Raw genomic sequence first — 18,100 nt, forward strand, 5'->3', positions numbered from 1 at the left:
TGTAGAGCAAAAGATTAGGACACATTTCTGAGAAAAACCATCCCATTTTACTTTAAATTTGGTTTTGTCTCTATCTTGAAAGCATTCTTTCTCCCCCTCACTTTTAAAATTTTTCAGCATCCATAAATGATGGGCATTACTTAAAGCTAGAATTAAAGGGGCTGGGGATTTAGCTCAGTGGTTCTGCCGCCTGCCTTGCAAGCTCAAGGACCTGAGTTCGATCCTCAGTACCAAAAAAAAAGCTAGAATTAAAGGGAAAAAATTAATGTGACTTTTTTTATATTTTAGCCTTGATCCAGAACAGAAGGAAATGTTAATTGAAGTAATTGAAAAACTTTTGAGAGATAAAAGCACAGTAAGTGATATTGTTATGTCATTAAAGTACAGTAAAATTGTTCTTTATTTACGTAGTATCATTTGCTATTGTATAGGTGATATAATTATTTTGGTTGATTTCAAAATGGTATGAATATTAATGGAACTTATGCCTATTTTTTAAATATTTAAAGAATAAAACTTTCCATGTAATGAGAAGTATCTGCAGTTGGAATTTTGGGTTGTTACATATTTCATTATCAGACTTTGATGAAGAGCAAGATGGGAGGAAAATCTTTTTGTTTAATCTGTGGCTAAATTATGAACTGCTTTTAAAGTTTAAGTTTTCATTTCTTTTGTTTATTTGTTGTTTTGGTTTTCTGTTTCACTGTGTAGTCCAGGCTGGCCTCAGACTCATGGCACTCCTCCTGCTACAGCCTCTTGAGTACTGGGGTTACAGGCACATGCCACCATGCTTGGCTAGGTTTTCATTTCAAGCCATGATATATTAGGCTTTTTAAAGGCTGAATCACCTGGGAACAAATAATTAAGAAGTATTAGAGAGATATTGAAAAATTAGAGGGATGTGTTATATTAAAAATGTTTTCAAAATTATGAAATCATTTTCATCAGTACAAGTTTGTTTTATTGGCTCCTAGGAATTATCTTTCTGATTAAAAAGAGTAATCCTTTGGGAATGTACCCTCCTCCTGTTTCTACCCATATTTTTTGTATGTAGTGAATGAGAGCAAGATCTAAGAATAGAACTGACCTGTAGGGTCTGGGAACAGGCCACTGGAGGGTCTAGTGGAGCTTCTGTGCCCACTTTATGACTTGAAACTACTGAGGAAAAGGATTCCAGCTTATTTTAGGATGCTATCACCTGGAAATAATGTGATATCTATGTGCAGCAGCCATGTAAGATAGTAATATATGGCCCTGTCTAGCTATTGTTTTGTGGGTTAGCATATGGAGAATGTTCAGTGTTCAACTGGGAAGAATGTATAATTTGCTTTTGCTGGGTAGTGTTCAGAGATGTTTCTTAGGTTTAATTTTTTTTTATAGAGTTGTTCAAATCTGCTATTTCTATGTTGATGTTATATCTAATGAGTCTACCCATTATTGAAAGTGGGATATTGAAGTCTGTTCAATTCTACCAGTGTTTGCTTCATATGTGTAGGAGCTCTGATGTTGTTGCATATATATTTATAAATTTTTCTTATTATAAAATGTTCTTTATCTCTAGTAAAACTTGTTTTAAAGTCTCTTTTGTCTGACATAAGCACAGCCATTCTAGCTTTTTCAAGATTGCTGTTTAAACTATATTGACATTCAACCTGTTTGTAATTTTTATTTATTCTGTGCCTCCTGTGGATTGTTGCCTCTTGTCTTTTAGTACAGTCTGACAATGTGTGCCTTTTGACTGGATTGTGTAATTCATCCACACTTACTATTAGATACTTGGATTTTCACCTGCCATTTTTCTTACTTTTCTATGTCTTGTGTATTTTTTGTTTCTCATTCCTCCTTTAGTACTTTTTTGGGCATGAAGTGAATATTTTAGCGACCATTTAAAATCCTTTAATAATTTTTAGTTTTTGATAGTACTGTATTTTTTCTTTTTTAATTTTTATTTTTATTAGTACATGTTTCTAGTACCTAATAATTACATCATTGTGTGGAGTAGGTATATGTACATTATACATCTTAATTCTGTTTGCTCTCTTCCTACTCCCTCCATCCATCACAGGGAGTTTATACTTAGAGTTTCATTTCTAGGCCCAACAACTTTTCTTTTTTTCTTTGTTTTTAAAATAACTTTATTATCAAACACACATACAAAAATTAAAACCATTCAAAGAAGAACAATGTGAGGGAAAAAAAACTACAATAATATTCAAATACAGTACAGCTCAACCAAAACAAAACTGAAAAGCACTTAAACATTTTTCCATATAACTTAAAAAAGCATCTCAAGCACCAACAAGACACCAGAGGATGTGATTTTTTTCAGAAAGATTCCCAAAACCAACATTGAACAAATAGTGGTCTGGACAAACGTCCAGTTAGCTAGCAGACTCCACATAAGCCAAGCTTCTTCCTAATTTAAATTTCAATACAGTCATATGACACGTGATGGAAACACAATCTGAGAAATCTGTTATTAGGCCATTTCATCCATGTATATCCTTAATTACACTTTCAGTTTCTCACATTAGAGAAACGATTCGGTATTTACACATATGTAAATATGTGTAACTTTCCTTTAGTCTAGAGTATAGCAGAAATCTTTATTGTATTTTTTTATAATTCAATTAACTTAATAAATGAGGAAAAAAAGAAAAAACAAAACTTGATCCTTTTGTCTTCTATATATGACAGGCATTCTATCTACTTCTAAGACCTGGATATTAAGCCATATTATGGATACTGCGATGTACTTGGTTATAGTAATTTTAAAAATACTGAGTTTTGGGGCAACCTACTTTCCAGTTGCCCTTCTATCTCTCTTAGATAAAAGCTCTCTTTCTCTCAATAAATTCTTCTTACTCTTTAAAAAAAATACTGAGTTTCTTTTTGTCTATAGGACATTTGCTAAGTACTGTGGAGACTAGTAAGACCTATAAGAAATGGAACCCTCCTTTTAATGTAGTTTCCTCTTATTTCTCCTCCATAGACAACAAGGGATTTGTTGGATGGCTGAGGTGTGTAACCTCTGTGGTGTGTGTGTGTGTCTTTCCAACAGAACATATTTTGTCACAGATAAAAACTGTAGCCTTAAGAATTACAGTTAAAGAACCAAGATATATCATGTAAAGGTACAAATTCCCAATGATGAATGTCATCATATTGTATGCCTTAAAATGTAACAATAAACTTGATGAATTAAAAAAAAAAAGAATTACAGTTGAATTTGTCTGAGAGTCTACCATTTAGCCCCTAAGTAGCTATGTGTACTAAGCTTTCATCAGTTTTGGTTTCAAAATGTGTAGCTTTTATTTTATTATTTGACTTACTTTTCTTACTCATTCTCATTTTTTTTTAATAGGATGACTGTTATCTACAAATTGAGATAGTTTTACCTCCATTTCCTAGGACTCTAGCTTCTCTTGTGTAATTATCCTGGCAGATACCATCAGTGCAGCATTTCATAGTAGTGGAGGTGATGAGCATTGTTGCCTTGTTTCAGTTTAAAGGAAGCTTGTGCTGTGTTTGCACTTAGTAATATGCTGGCCCTGATGCTTTTATTTTTGAAATAAAATAGTTTTGTAAGGTATTTTAAAGTTAGTTGATGTGAGTTAGTTTCTTTTTCTGGTAACCAGTAAATACCTCAAAGTGTACAAGTATTATTTCTGGCAAAATGCTTTTTCTTTAAGATCATATTTTTTGGTACTAATAATGCCCAACTGTTACTTTCTTCTTTGGAGATTCAAAATTTATGTAAGTTGGCCATATATTTTTTTGCCTGCCGTATATTTTAACTACTGTCTCTATAAACATTTTTACTTCTTTATCTAATTATTATTCTTCTAGTTCTTTTTCTGCTTTTCTTTAATGCTCCTTACTAAATTTTTATCCCCCTACTTTGAATTTCTTTTGGTTTCCATCAACTACTGTTTCATTTCTTCATGATTTCTTTTGTTACTTTCTGTTCTGCTTTTGAATTTCAATTCATGCTCATTTTCTGTTTTCAAATGCTCCTTTGAGAGTATTTAATTCACTGAAGTGTGTTATATTACAGTTTTCTTTTGGTCTGTTCTTGATTTTTTTGTGGGTAATTTTCACCAGTTGGATTGCTTTGATTTTCATTTTGTTTTCAGTACTTAGATTACTTTCATCTTTGCATTTCCCTAAATAGGGTTGGTGGTCTTATTTTGCAGTAGCTTGCAAGATTCTGAGTACAAGAACACCCTCTCACAACAGCAAAGAATTTTTTCTTTTCTGTGGTGTCTTTTGGCAGGGAGGGCATGCCCAGGAAGGGGCATATGTTAGATTATTCTGAAGTGTATCTTGAAAGATTCTAAATTTCCCCCTCTAAATTCCCTTTCCCATTACCTGAAGGGACATCTCTTCCCTTGCTTCTTTTTTAACCCTTTTTTCCCCTCAAAAGACATCCTTTCCTAAGACATCCTCATTCTTTTCCTTCCTTTATGTCTCTTTCTGATCTACCAGTCTTCTCAGATCTACCAGGAATCTTTTTCAATATTATTACTAGAGTTTTAGGGAGCAAACCTCAGCTAAGAGGTCCCAACAAACTGGGCTTAGCCATCCATTCCAAAATGCCAGGCAGGGAGATGTGTCCTGGACAGGACCTTTGACCAGCATGGCCTTGCTGGGAAGGACAGACAGAGAGGGTTAAGATCTGTTTCCAGGGGCTGCTAGAAACATTGAGTTTTTACGGCAAAGGGAAACAAAGGCAAGAGTTTGGCCTTTGTATAAGCTGGGCTGTTTGTGAAGCTGGCAGGGTAGGTAGTCCTGGTCAAGCCATGGTGTGGTTCACACTGTCTTAGGACTGGCTCTGCAGGGTTTCTCCAGAGAAGTCCTTATGGCTTGAGGACTCAGTCCAGTCCCCTTGAGATGATTGCTTCTGCTTTGGGGTAGCATCAGGGGCACTGACCTCAATATGGGGTACTCTCTGAGGCTCTGCTTTTTCTGAAAGACTAAGGTAATTCTTGGTTTAGAGCCATAACTGGAGACTTTGAGGCATCACTCCAGTGGTGTGGAAAAGGCATTATAAAAACTGGCAGTTGGATGTCCTTGTAAATCTTGCCTCAGTTTTGAAGGGGAATGAAGTTAGTTAGGTAAATTTAGGGGTAATAAACCTCATATGTCCAGTTTTTAAACATGTACTCCTTAAGTGATTAACATGCAGAGCTTAGCAGGAATCTGTCCCAAAGTTTTAAGGTGACAAAAGAGATAATGAAATGAAGACAGAGATACCAACTTTTTGCCTGCTTTAAATTGTCTGTTGGGCACCTACAATCTCAGCCTCTATATCCCTGTTACAAAAACCTTACAGTTTTAGCCAATGAAATTAAAAGGAAACATTTTATTTATATTTTTTCATTCTAATCAACTGTTATTATATTTGTTCATGTAATTTTTATTACATTTTTGTTTATAATTTTATTGTATATTACTAGATTTACACTATTTTCATCTGCCTTCTCAACATATTGAAATTTTCTTTTTACTTTTCTACAAACCTTTCCTAATGTTAACTTATAAATTAGTGTTTTAAGTGTATAACACTATATTTTCCTTAAAAATAGAGAAGTCCATATTGGCTGGGCAGTTAGAGATTGAAGTGGACATTTCTTATTTAAAATGCCTCAAAAGCAGTACAGTGTTTATTTCCTTGTCTTTTGAGGTTAATTTCCAATAGATCTTTTTTAATAGCATTTAAATTTCTTCCAGAATACAGAGATTCTTAGGAAGATAAATTAGGTAATGCATACTGAAAAACTGAGTTGTTTATATATTTTGATGAAATAAAGTTTCCTCTCCTTAATGTTAGCAGCAATATCGAGTAAAGTGAATAGATTGGTAGCTCATAGATAAACTGTAGGGATAAGGCACCATTTTATAAGTTATTGATTTAATGTTGGTAAAAGCTTCACTGTTATGGGCAAAAAAACACACCCCCGAGTTTGTGCAGATGTTTTATTGTGATAGATCTATTATCCAGCTATTAGAAGATAAATGGCTGATCTTTCTATTTTCCATGCCTCAAGAAAATTGAAATAAGAAGGGGAATATCATTTGGACTGTATGATTAGGGCAGGTTGGATGGCCATTAATTTAAGGAAAGAAAATCTTGGCAGCATTGGCCAACTTATACCATATTATCAATCAAACCTTGATGCACTTCTTGTGATGACCCAGCACTCTCAGGTTTTTGCAGCGTTAATTAGAATTCATGACAAAATAGATGCAAGGAAACGTTTTGTACCCTTCATAATTTTATAGAAAATTTATTGTTATTAGAGGAACCATTTGCTTAGTGTGATTTTTTTCATTACCAGCTTGTCAACTAGCATAGATAATCTGGAGAAAATATGAACCCCATAGATGGGGTGTCACTCTTGTTGATGGTTCATGTAGTTTACCTTGGAGCACAGCTAATGGCTGAAGTTCATAGCAACAGCACAGAAAAACGTGGCAACCAAGGGGAGATAAATGAACCATGTTTATTGCTTTAATATAAAAAATACATAAATGGAAAACTGCATTTGAATTTGATGAGCTCATTGCTAGTTTTGTTGGAGTGATTTATGTTTCCTCTTATATGAAAAGCTACTATTGACACAGTGAGATGGAAATTAACTGTTTGCTTTTTGGAAACCAATACTTTTGGTTTTAAAATCTGAGTAGTTCATTTTATTTTAATTCTGAATGTTTTATAGAATATTGAACATTTAATAGACCAAAATTATCAATTCTTCTGCTAGTGTTTAGCCTAGGGTCAAATAATTAAAACTGTACAATGAAGCATCCAAAATGGTCAGTTTTGTTTTGCAGATGTACTTTCTTTACATTCTTTCTAGTTATTTTAATGTTTCTTTAAGCCTTATTTGTATTTACATACTTTTTTCTTTCAATGATATTTGTAGTACTTGAGAATGTGTTAGTGCTTCCCAGTTGTTCTATACTTACAATTCTTGGTTTAATAAATTTAATATTATGTGGTAGCTGATTTTCCATTTAATTGTTTACTATCTAAACACATTTGGAGAAAAAATTTCTAGGTTTATACGTAATAACTTGATTTTATATAGCATTTTAAAAATTAAAACTATTGAGTTAATAAATTTCATAGATTCTAAGGAGTGTTTTATTTTTATCCTTTAACATCCTTTATCAATTGATATAAATATTATAATATTGGTGTATGTATAAAGTATATAGAAATGTTTATGTCTCACAAATAATAAATTATTATGCAGTCTGATATTGTAAACTTAGTTGTTTTAAGAGATTTTTAAAATTGTACTAATTGTAGTCTTACAGAAATATGATTATCACAGAATCATTTTTGAAAAGTAATTTATGCAGAAGACATAAAAATGTGGAGTTGAAAATATGCAATTTAACCTCCTTCCCATATCAATAGCAAATAGAAAATTATACATATAATACATTTTTATTTAGTTCACACAAATAATCAATTCTTTGCTTTTTCGATTGAGGTGCATACATGCTGGGGCCAGCAGGCACCAGTACACAGGCAGGGCTGGAGTCAATAAATGCGGCTTCACGTTTATACTGATTGGTAATTCATAAAATCCCCACAGGACTTGAAACTTGTTTAGCATAATAGCAAGTCTATATTCTGAGCTGTTTTCTTTCAATTGTATTGTTGGTTGCATATTAATAAACTAAATGTCGGCCAAGTAGGGGGAAAACACTCAAAATATGAATATCATTGTATCTAATATTTTTCAAAAAGTACCATTTCAGTAAGTTATATTTCTATTTAATTGCTTATTTTAAGTCGTTGGGGAAATTTTAGACACAAAAATGAAGATTCCCTCGTGTTCAGAAAGAATATGATATTAATTTGTTTTTCAGAACCGTATTGTTGGCTAACTGCATGTACATCAGTGGTAGATACATAGAAATATTTATGTATTATATATTCTGCTTACCTTGTGTCTTCATACTAAAGGAGTCTTAGTTTCACCTAAGACTTATAAAAGCACGATAGTTCAAAAATCAGCATTTATGATTCATTAATTGATCCTTGGGGAAGTTGTCTTTTTTGAATAACATTCCAGTTTACACGCATTATTATAAAAGTAATAATCATTTATTAAAATTTCAGCTAATGTGTTTTCTTTGTAAATTATGTTGGTAAAATTGCATTGTGATATATAAGATTTGAAAGTATTTTTGTTTTAAAAACATGAGTTTCTCATTTGTTTTTTAAAGTTCACTGTGACAGTATTGTCCTTTTCACTTAAAACGATAAAAGTGTGATCTTCACTTAGATTATATAGTTAGCAACTAAAAAATGAATCTGTACAATTTAGATTAGCTAAAAATTGTTCATTAGAAATGTGAACAATTAATGTTAAACAATTTATTGGAATTTAACCTGATGAAATAAAAATTTATCAGGACACATATGTACAGAAAGCATTACTATTCCAAATGTAATAACTACAAGCATTTTAATATGTGTAACAACTGCAAGTATTAAAATTATTTTTTGAGTAGAACCTGTACTTTAAAGTTTAATATTTAAACAAGAGCATTCATTTTAATTGAATGACAAAATACTTTATTGTGATAACACTGATTACATTACTGTAATATGGGCAGAAAACTGTTTTTAATGAGTTGCTATTTCTTTCTTTTTTAGCTGGTAGCTGGCAGTGTTGTGATGGCTTTTGAAGAAGTATGCCCTGATAGAATAGATCTGATTCACAAGAATTACCGCAAGCTATGTAACTTACTAGTTGATGTGGAAGAGTGGGGGCAGGTGGTCATAATCCACATGCTAACTCGTTATGCTCGTACACAGTTTGTCAGCCCTTGGAAAGAGGTAAGTGTCAGTCTTTTACTTACAGGGCATACTAAGAGAATGGAAGAACTTTTAAAATGTGTACAAAAATTAAGAGTAATAAAATATAGAAATCTGCCTATTTATCAAGCACTCAGTTCTTTTATAAAAGCAGAAAAACAGTATTAAAAAATCCAAGAACTGTCCTTTGTATTGGCATCGACACATATTTAATGGCCTAGTACATAAACTTTTAGTATGACACCTGGCAAGATGCCTTTGTTAGGAACAGTCACAGATACAGTGTTTACAGTGACGTTGCCAAACCATGAAAAAAAATTGTTTTTGGTTACTAGTTAGTTTCACACCTTTGAGTTGTAGTTATTGTACATATTCATTTGTAAAGTCGGTAATGTTAGTCTATAATGTGACTTTTTACCTTAAATAATTAATTTCTTGCCTAGATAAATACTGTTGAACTTGCTAATTTTTCCTAGTTTTATGTTTCTAAAATATTTCATTTTTCCACTTGAACTAATTATATTTTAATAAAATTAATGAATATACCTTAAAATCAGGTAATTTTCTTCTGCAGGTTAACATTAGAAGCATTCCTTATTCTTTTTGTTATGTAAGAATTTAGAAACATTTAATTTTATTGCATAGTTAATAGAGGTCAGTCAGTATGTATATCTAAGAATGAAATGTAAATTTTAAACTCGGTTAAAGAAATTTTTAAATATTATGAGGTGCCATATTCACCTTGTCCTTGGATGTCTTTTCTTTATAAAATGTATTATAGATTATAAGTATTATAGATAGTAAGAATCAGTTAAGAAATACAAGATTAGGAAAAAATCCTATTGTATTAAAGTGTATTATACACAAACTTATGTATAGGCCTTGAGTGGTTAGTACATCTTGTTTTTGTTAATTAGAAGTAATATTAACGTCAGAGAAAAATGTAAATAAAATTGAAAAATGTTTATTATATATGCTTTAGATAATATAAAATTTATAAATATAAAATGTTTTATCAGTTTTTCTATATTAACTTAGTATTTGTTGACATTAAAAACTATTTAAAATCTTTATCCAAAACATTGTCAGATTGATTTAATCCCTATTATTTATTTAGTATTGGATATTGAATCTAGGGCTGCACACATGCTTAGCACATGCTGTACTGCTGAGCTGTACCACTGGCTCCTCAATTTTAATTTTAACAAAGTGGTTATAATCTTAAAGATTCATGTGTAGTTTGAATTACTAATATACAAAATCTTTTGCTACATGGGGCTCTTAAATTGATCAAAATTTGTCTTTGGGTGCTTTTATTTTACAGAGTTAATTTTATTTATCTTTGACCAACGGTTTTGAAGGCACTTTCGCTGAATTAAGTTACCATGTATAATGAAACTGTCTTGTTCTTTTGATGGTATGTTTGACAAGAGATTTCTGTTTCTTGTAGCTTGTTAGACTTCAGCCAGTTTCTTTGAAAAGTGCTGCTCAGTTATTAATTTTTCTGTTTTGTAAATTTATAGATATTTTGGCATATGTAATGATTTTCATCATTCAAAATTTTGTTGTTTTACTGTGCTATCATTGTCAAATGATTTTCATTAGGTGTGTACAAATAAGTGACTTTCCCTTGTTAGACATTTGAGCTTAACTGGAATTGGGCTAAGTCATTTATTCTCTGTGCTATCTGACTTTGGCACTGTTCTAAATGCTGTGGTTATTAAACTAAGTTAGTGGTTTTTCAAATACGCATCTCAGCCCTGTGGATGCTGTTTGGAGCTTTGCTACAGAAACAACTACTGTGTGTGGGTGGGTGGGGGCAGTGCTGCTGAGCTGTACTTGCTTGGCTGGCTGTTCTTATGCTGTTGGATATTATTTCTTTTGAGAAAGATTCCTTGGCTTAAAGAAAAAAAGAAGGGGAAAAAAGAAAACTCTAATAAACTGTGGTCATATTTTTTTCTAGTTACAAAAGTATATGGTAAAATAGTTTCCTTTTCATAACCTCTTGGTTGACACCTAAGAGGCAATTATTGGCAACCATTTAATTTCAGTTATTCTGGTAGTTTGAATTTTACTTTAAGAAAACATTTTACTTTATTTATTAACTAAAGGTGTTATCAGTTGACCTCAATCCATGGAAGAATTGTTCTTTGATTGTTAAATTAATAACAGTCTTATTGAGCCCAGAACAATCAAGGTAATACCTCTGTATGTTTAATTATATGTTTTGTTCAGAAGCAGACTGAATCCTTATTGTAGATGAGAATTAGGGATTGTGATCTATGCTAAGTTCTTTGTTCAAGTACATTTTATAAAACTAAGGTTCAGATAGGTGATCAATACCTGGACCCTGTCCATGCTTTCCCCCTTTCTAACACATGTCCGCCTTTCTCTGATTATCTGTTTGTTTTCCTGAGAAACTTTGGAGTGAGCAGTTGAACCATTTGTAATCTTAGAGGTTTTCTAGCCCAGATCTCCAGTTCCTTCTAGCTCTTCAAAACACTGCATAATAATTATAGGATTAGAAATTTGCACATTGAATCACAAAGCCATTTTAAACCATAGCTGGAAGAAACTATTAAAGTATTTGGCATTTCTGCCATCTGGTTTACATCTGATAAAGTAAAAAGCCATGTAAAGAAAGTAATATCATGTAAAGAATGGCTAAGATTATTACCAAATAGAAAGACAAAGTGGAATAGTACTCCAGAGAGTCAGTGCTGAGTGGCTGCCATCCTTTTTTATCCTTTTTTTTTATGGTACCAGGGATAGAACTTGGGACTTTGTGCTTGAGAGGCAGGCTGTGGCACCACTGAGCTAAATCCCCGGCCCCTTTTTTGTCCTTTTGCCACCAATACTTTTGTGGAAACAGGAGAGAAATGTTTTTACTTATCTATCATTTTCTCTCAGGTATAAAAAGTCACCTACATAAACATTGTGGGAATGTCATTTTACTGTAAATCAAGGTTCATTTGGGAAGAGCACATCAATAAAATAATACATTGATTTAAAACTTAATTTGAGGGCCAGGGATTTAGCTCAGTGGTTTTGGCACCTGCCTTGCAAGTGCAAGGTCCCGAGTTCGATCCCTGTACCAAAAAAAAGAAAAAAACTTATTTGAAATAAAGAGTTTGTCATATAAATTCGTTGACATCAAACAGTTTCTCTAATATTAAGAGAAAATTTGAAGATGGTACTAATACTTTATATATTGAAACTTACTTTGTTGTACTTTACTGAGTATTATTTTATTTTATTATTTATTTATTGTATTTTTATAGGGCAGTCATAATTATTAGGCCTATTTTGTAGATGAAGAAACTGAGACACAGATTTTAACAATCAATCTAAGATAAAAGGTGGTGCTTATAAAAGGTGGTGCTTATAAAGGGTGGATCCAGAAACAGTTACCTGATGACCAGGCCATTGTTTTTTCCCTTATATGCTATTATATTGTGCTATTTAAATTAAAACCTTTTCTGTTTTCCATAATAAGTTTTTGTTTATTGTGTTCTTGTTAATACTAACTTGAAACCCCAGTCCATAGGGCACAGCCATTGCAGTTAGCTAACAATTATAATTAAATTTGCTTTTCAAAAGAAGAATCACTCTTCTCACTGAATTTTGTTCCGTTCTGTTTTGTTTTTTGTTTGTTTTTGGTACTGGGGATCGAACTTCTCACTGAATTTTGAAAAACATTTGTTTATGGTAATATACTTGAAGGGGAGCAAAAAAAATTGTTTTTGAGGAATCGGAAATCTGTAGAAACGCTTTTTGAGATGAGCTGGTGTGCATACCTTTGTCAGTAAGTTCTCAAATGAACACATCATATACAAACAAACTTCTTCAGGGCAGAAGAGATTTTAATTTAGTTTATTTGCATCATTATAGATCAGTATTTAGGCTGTTTATATGTAAATGTATGATTTGAGGAACAATTAAGTGTTGACAAAGTAGATTGCAGTCATATCAATTGCACTCCGTTTTCCATAATTTTTCTAACTGACATCTTTGATGATAAATAGTGGATGCCAAGTCAAAGCCGATTATCCAGTGCACTAGGAATTCATGGGGCTGTCAGGGAGAAGACCGATTGACTTTAAATTTACATATTAATGAGAAGATTTGTTAAGAGGGTGCTTGACTATAGAAAATAACAGCATATTTATAGGGCACGACATTTTATAAATAAAGCTGATGCAGGAAAATGGAAATTAAACCTTTTAGGTTAATACATTCAAGAGACTGGTAAAATGCATATTTGCATTTTTATTTTCTTAAATTTACCTTACTCTATGCAGTCTATATGGGTTGTTTTTATTCTAGGTCAGGTTTATATAGTTTCCAGGGTTATAAAATTACATAAGTATTCTATTTCTCATGCAAGCCTATTATGGGAAAATACTGGACACACAACTAATTCTCTAACACTAACATTGCTTTTGTAAAAATAATAAATTTGAAAAATCATTATAAAACACAAAATAAATTTTAAGAGAATTTAAAAGAAAACCAAAACCTTTTGGTGGTATTAATTGTAAACTGAGATGAAGTTGACATTGATACCTGACAAGAATGTTTTTACTTTTGTTAACTTAACTCTTTAAAATTGAACTGTGACTAAGACATGACAGTTATGTTAGAAATTATCAAAAATATTTTCAGCTCAGTGGTGCTGTTGCCTGTCTTGCAAGCACAAGGTCCTGAGTTTGATCCCTGGTACCAAAAAAAAAAAGATTTTTTTTCAGTAATTTGAAACATAAAGCTAAATACTCTCCAATTACTTTTGAGAATATAAATACAGGTAATATAATTCTAATGGCAGTATTTGTGTAATTTTGAAACTTGTAATGATTACTTTGTCTCTAGTATATTTGTACTTCAATTATAAAACCTTATATATGTTGAAGAAAGTTGTTTTTTTTTTAATTCTTTTATTGGTACATTGTAGGTATACAACACAATTACATTTCTCATTGGGAATTGTACCTTTACATAATGCATCTTGGTTCTTAGTTTTTCCCCATTCCTAGCCCTCCCTTCATGCCCTCCACCCTTCCCTATTTACAAAGACTTCATTTCCATTTTTTCCATTTCTCATCATTTTTCCTTTCCCTTCTTTCCTTTCCCCTGTCTCTCCCACTACCCCTACCCCTTTGGAACTTTTCTTCCTATTTTACATTATCAATTATTCATTCTAATCATTGGTACATTTTAGGTATCCAATATAATGACATTCATCATTGGAAATTTGCACCTTTACATAGTCTCTCTTGGTTCTTATTTTTCACCCTTGCCCAGCCCTCCCTTCAACCCCTCCAGTCCTCCCTATTTACAAAGATTTTGTTCCTATTTTTCCATTTTCTCATATTAATCCCATTCCCTTCTATCCTTTCCCCTAGCCCTCCCACTTCCTTCCCCTTTGCCCCTTTTCTTCCTATTTCACATTACCTATTATACATTTTAGTCCTTATTTACACTTTCAGTTTTTCACACCAGAGAAACTATTCAGTATTTATACATGTGTGTCCTATTTATTTCACTTAAGAGTATTGACTCAATGTGCATCCACTTAGCTATAAATGTCTCTAATTTCTCATTTTTTATGGCTGAGTAGTACTCCATTTTATAAAAAAACCACATTTTCTTTATCCAGTCTCCAGTTGATGGGCATTTGGGCTGTTTCCAGGTTTTAGCTATCACAAACTGTGCTGCTATGAACATGGGTGCACATATATCACTGTGGTATGATTCTTTTAATTCTTTGGGGAAGATCCCCAGCAGTGGAATAGCGGGGTCAAATGGGACTTCCAGTCCTAGTTCTTTGAGGTATCTCCATACTGATTTCCACAGTGCTTGCACCAGTCTACACTCCCACCAGCAGTGGAGCAGGGTTCCTCTTTCCCCACAGCCCCACCAGCATTTGTTACTGGTTGATTTCATGATAGCAGCCATTCTTTCTGGAGTGAAGTGGAATCTCAGCATTGTTTTTATTTGCATCTCTCGAATGACCAGTGATGTTGAACATTTTTGCATGTATTTATTTGCTATTTCTACTTCTTTGTCTGAGAAATGTCTGTTCATTTCAGATGCCCATTTTCGGATTGGGTCTTTAAATTTGGGAGGTCTGATATTTTTAAGTTCTTTATAGATTTGAGATAGTAGACCTCTGTCTGAGGAAAAGCAGGTGAAGATTTTTTCCCACATTGTGGGTTGTCTGTTCACACTGCTGGTGGTTTCTCTTGCTGTGCAGAAGCCTTTTAATAAGAAGAGATCCCACTTGTTGACTGTTTGTGCTAGTTCACGGGCAACTGAGGTTTTGTTCATAAAATCTTTTCCTACACCCATGCCTTCAAGGGTTCTACCTAACCTCTGTTCCAACTGGTTCAGAGTTTCTATTTTAATATTTAGATCTTTAATCCATTTTGATTTTAGTTTAGTGCATGGTGAGAGATACAGGTCTAGTTTTAATCTTTGGCAAGTTGAAGCCCAGTTTTTCCAGCACCATTTATTAAAGAGGCTATCTTTCCTCCAGTGAGGGTGTTTGGTTCCTTTGTCGAAGATGAGATGGCTGTGTCTGGTGTTGTCTCTGCATCTTCTAATCTGTTCCACTGGTCCTCAGGTCTGTTTCTTTGCCAGTACCATGCTGTTTTTATCACAGTAGCTTTGTAGTAGAGTACAGGTTGGGGATTGTGATACCCACCTGCCATGTCTCTGTTACCTAGAATTGCTTTTGCTATTCTGGGTCTCTTCTTGTTCCAAATGAATTTTTGGATTGTTTTCTCAAGGTCCATGAAGTATGCTGCTGGGATCTCAATTGGAATTGCATTAAATCTATATAGCAGTTTTGGAAGTATGGCCATTTTCACTATATTAATCCTTCCTACCCAGGAGCAGGGGATATCTGTCCATTTTCTGATATCATCTTCAATCTCTCTTTTCAGAGTGCCATAGTTTTCAGAGAAGAGGTCTTTGATTTCTTTGATCAGGTTGATTCCTAGGTATTTCAGTTTTTTGGATGCTATTGTGAAAGGAATTATTTGCCCTATTTCTCTGTCAGTGAGTCTGTCATTGGTGTAGAGGAAAGCTATTGATTTTTGTGTGTTGACCTTGTAACCAGCTACTTGACTGAATTTGGTTATTAAGTCTAGAAGACTTTTGGTGGAGTTCTTGTGGTCTTCTATATAGAGTATCATGTCATCTGCAAATAATGACAATTTGACTTCTTCATTACCTATCTTTACTCCTTTTATTTCTTTCTCTTGTGTAATTGCCATGGCTAATGTTTCCAGAACTATATTGAACAAGAGTGGTGATAGTGGACATCTTGTCTTGTTCCTGATTTTAGTGTGAAGGATTTCAGTTTTTGACCATTTAGTATGATACTGGCTGTTGGTTTTTCATAGATGGCTTCTATCAGTTTGAGGTAGAGAGCATCTATTCCAATTTTTCGTAGGGTTTTTATCATAAATGCATGTTGGATTTTGTCAAATGCTTTTTCTGCATCTATGGAGATAATCATGTGGTTTTTGTCCTTGGCTCTGTTGATATAGTGTATTACATTGATTGATTTGCATATATTGAACCATCCCTGCATCCCTGGGATAAGTCGCACTTGATCAGGGTGTATGATCTTCTTGATGATCTTCTGCATTCTGTTTGCCATTATCTTATTAAGGATTTTTGCATCTATGTTCATTAGTGAGATTGGCCTATAGTTCTCCTTTTCAGTTGGATTTTTCTCTGCTTTGGAGATCAAGGTGATGCTTGCTTCCAGGAATGAATTTGGGAGTATTGCTTCCCTTTCAATTTCATTGAAGAGTTTAAACAGTAGTGGCAGTAGTTCCTCTCTAAATGTCTTGTAGAATTCAGCAGTGAAGCCATCAGGGCCCGGGCTTTTCTTAGTTGATAAGTTTTTAATTACATTTTCAATTTCATTGGTTGATATTGGGTTGTTCAGAATTTTTAGGTCTCCTTTGTTTAACTTTGGTAATTCATATGTATCTAGGAATCTGTCCATTTCTTCTGTGTTGTCCATCTTATAGGCGTATAGGTTCTGGAAGTAGGTATTGATGATCCTCTGGATTTCTGCTGGGTCTGTTGTCATTTCACCCTTTTCATTCCTAATTGCATGGATTTGGGCTTTTTCTTTCCTTTTTCTGACAAGGTTGGCTAAAGGTTTGTCAATTTTGTTGATTCTTTCGAAGAACCAACTCTTGGCTTCATTGAATTTTTGTATCGTTCTCTTAGTCTCCATTGCATTGATTTCTCCTCTGATCTTTATAATTTCCTCCCTTGTATGAGCTCTGGGGTTGTCTTGCTCTTCTTTTTGTAGAAGCTTGAGGTTCAGCATCAGGTTGTTTAATTGGTCTTGTTCTGTTTTCCTAATATGCGTATTCACTGCTATGAATTTCCCTTGTAAGACTGCTTTCATTGTGTCCCATAGATTCCAATATGTTGTATTGTCATTGTCATTTAATTGAAGGAACTGTCTGATTTCTTGTTTAATTTCCTCTGTGACCCATTGGTTATTCAGAAGTGTGTTGTTCAATTTCCATGTGTTTATGAAATGTTCTGAGTTTCTTTTGCAATGGATCTCCAATTTCATGGCACTATGGTGTGATAATATACAGGGGATAACTTCAATTCCTTTGCACTTACTTAAACACGTTCTATGTGTGAATATGTGGTCTGTTTTGGAGAATGACCCATGTGCAGCTGAGAAGAATGTGTATTCTGATTTTGTGGGGTGGAAGACTGTAAACATCTGTTAAGTTCATTTGTTCAAGAGTTCGATTGAGTTCTAGTATTTCATTACTTATTTTTAGTCTAGTTGATCTATCTATTTGTGACAGTGGGGTGTTGAGGTCCCCCACTAGAACTGTATTAGTGCATATATGACTTTTCATGTCCGTTAGTATTTGTTTTATATAGTTGGGTGCACTAGTGTTTGGTGCATAGATATTTATGATTGTCATCTCTTCCTCTTGGATTCTTCCCTTTACAAGGATGTAGTGTCCTTCTTTGTCTCTCTTAATCAGTGTTGGTTTGAAATCTACTTGATCTGCCAAGGGGATAGCTCTTCCTTCTTTTTTTTCGGGTTCCTGTCACATGGAGTATTGTTTTCCACCCTTTAACTTTCAGTCTATGAGTTTCCTTTTGAATTAAGTGTGCTTCTTGTATGCAGCATATTGTTGGATTTTGCTTCTTGATCCATTCTGCCAGTCTATTTCTTTTGATTGATGAATTGAGACCATT

At 33.4% G+C, this 18,100-nt stretch overlaps 1 protein-coding gene across 3 annotated transcripts in view; it reads left to right on the forward strand.

Annotated features, from left to right (window-relative positions):
- Positions 1 to 18,100, forward strand: part of Ap3b1 (adaptor related protein complex 3 subunit beta 1) — a 288,476-nt gene that overhangs the window by 76,000 nt on the left and 194,376 nt on the right. For all 3 annotated transcript variants that reach the window (XR_015447378.1, XM_087201161.1, XM_087201162.1), the window contains exons 6-7: positions 289 to 355; positions 8,681 to 8,863. Coding sequence is in view for 2 of the 3 variants with exons in the window: in XM_087201161.1 (XP_087057287.1) it covers positions 289 to 355; positions 8,681 to 8,863 (250 nt within the window). In the remaining variant the exon portion in view is untranslated. The remainder of the gene's footprint in view (positions 1 to 288; positions 356 to 8,680; positions 8,864 to 18,100) is intronic.

The sequence above is a fragment of the Heterocephalus glaber genome, unplaced genomic scaffold (genome assembly GCF_053883595.1).
Source record: "Heterocephalus glaber isolate CG9 unplaced genomic scaffold, H.glaber_assembly_v1.0 deba00001757, whole genome shotgun sequence".
Lineage (NCBI taxonomy): Eukaryota > Metazoa > Chordata > Mammalia > Rodentia > Bathyergidae > Heterocephalus > Heterocephalus glaber.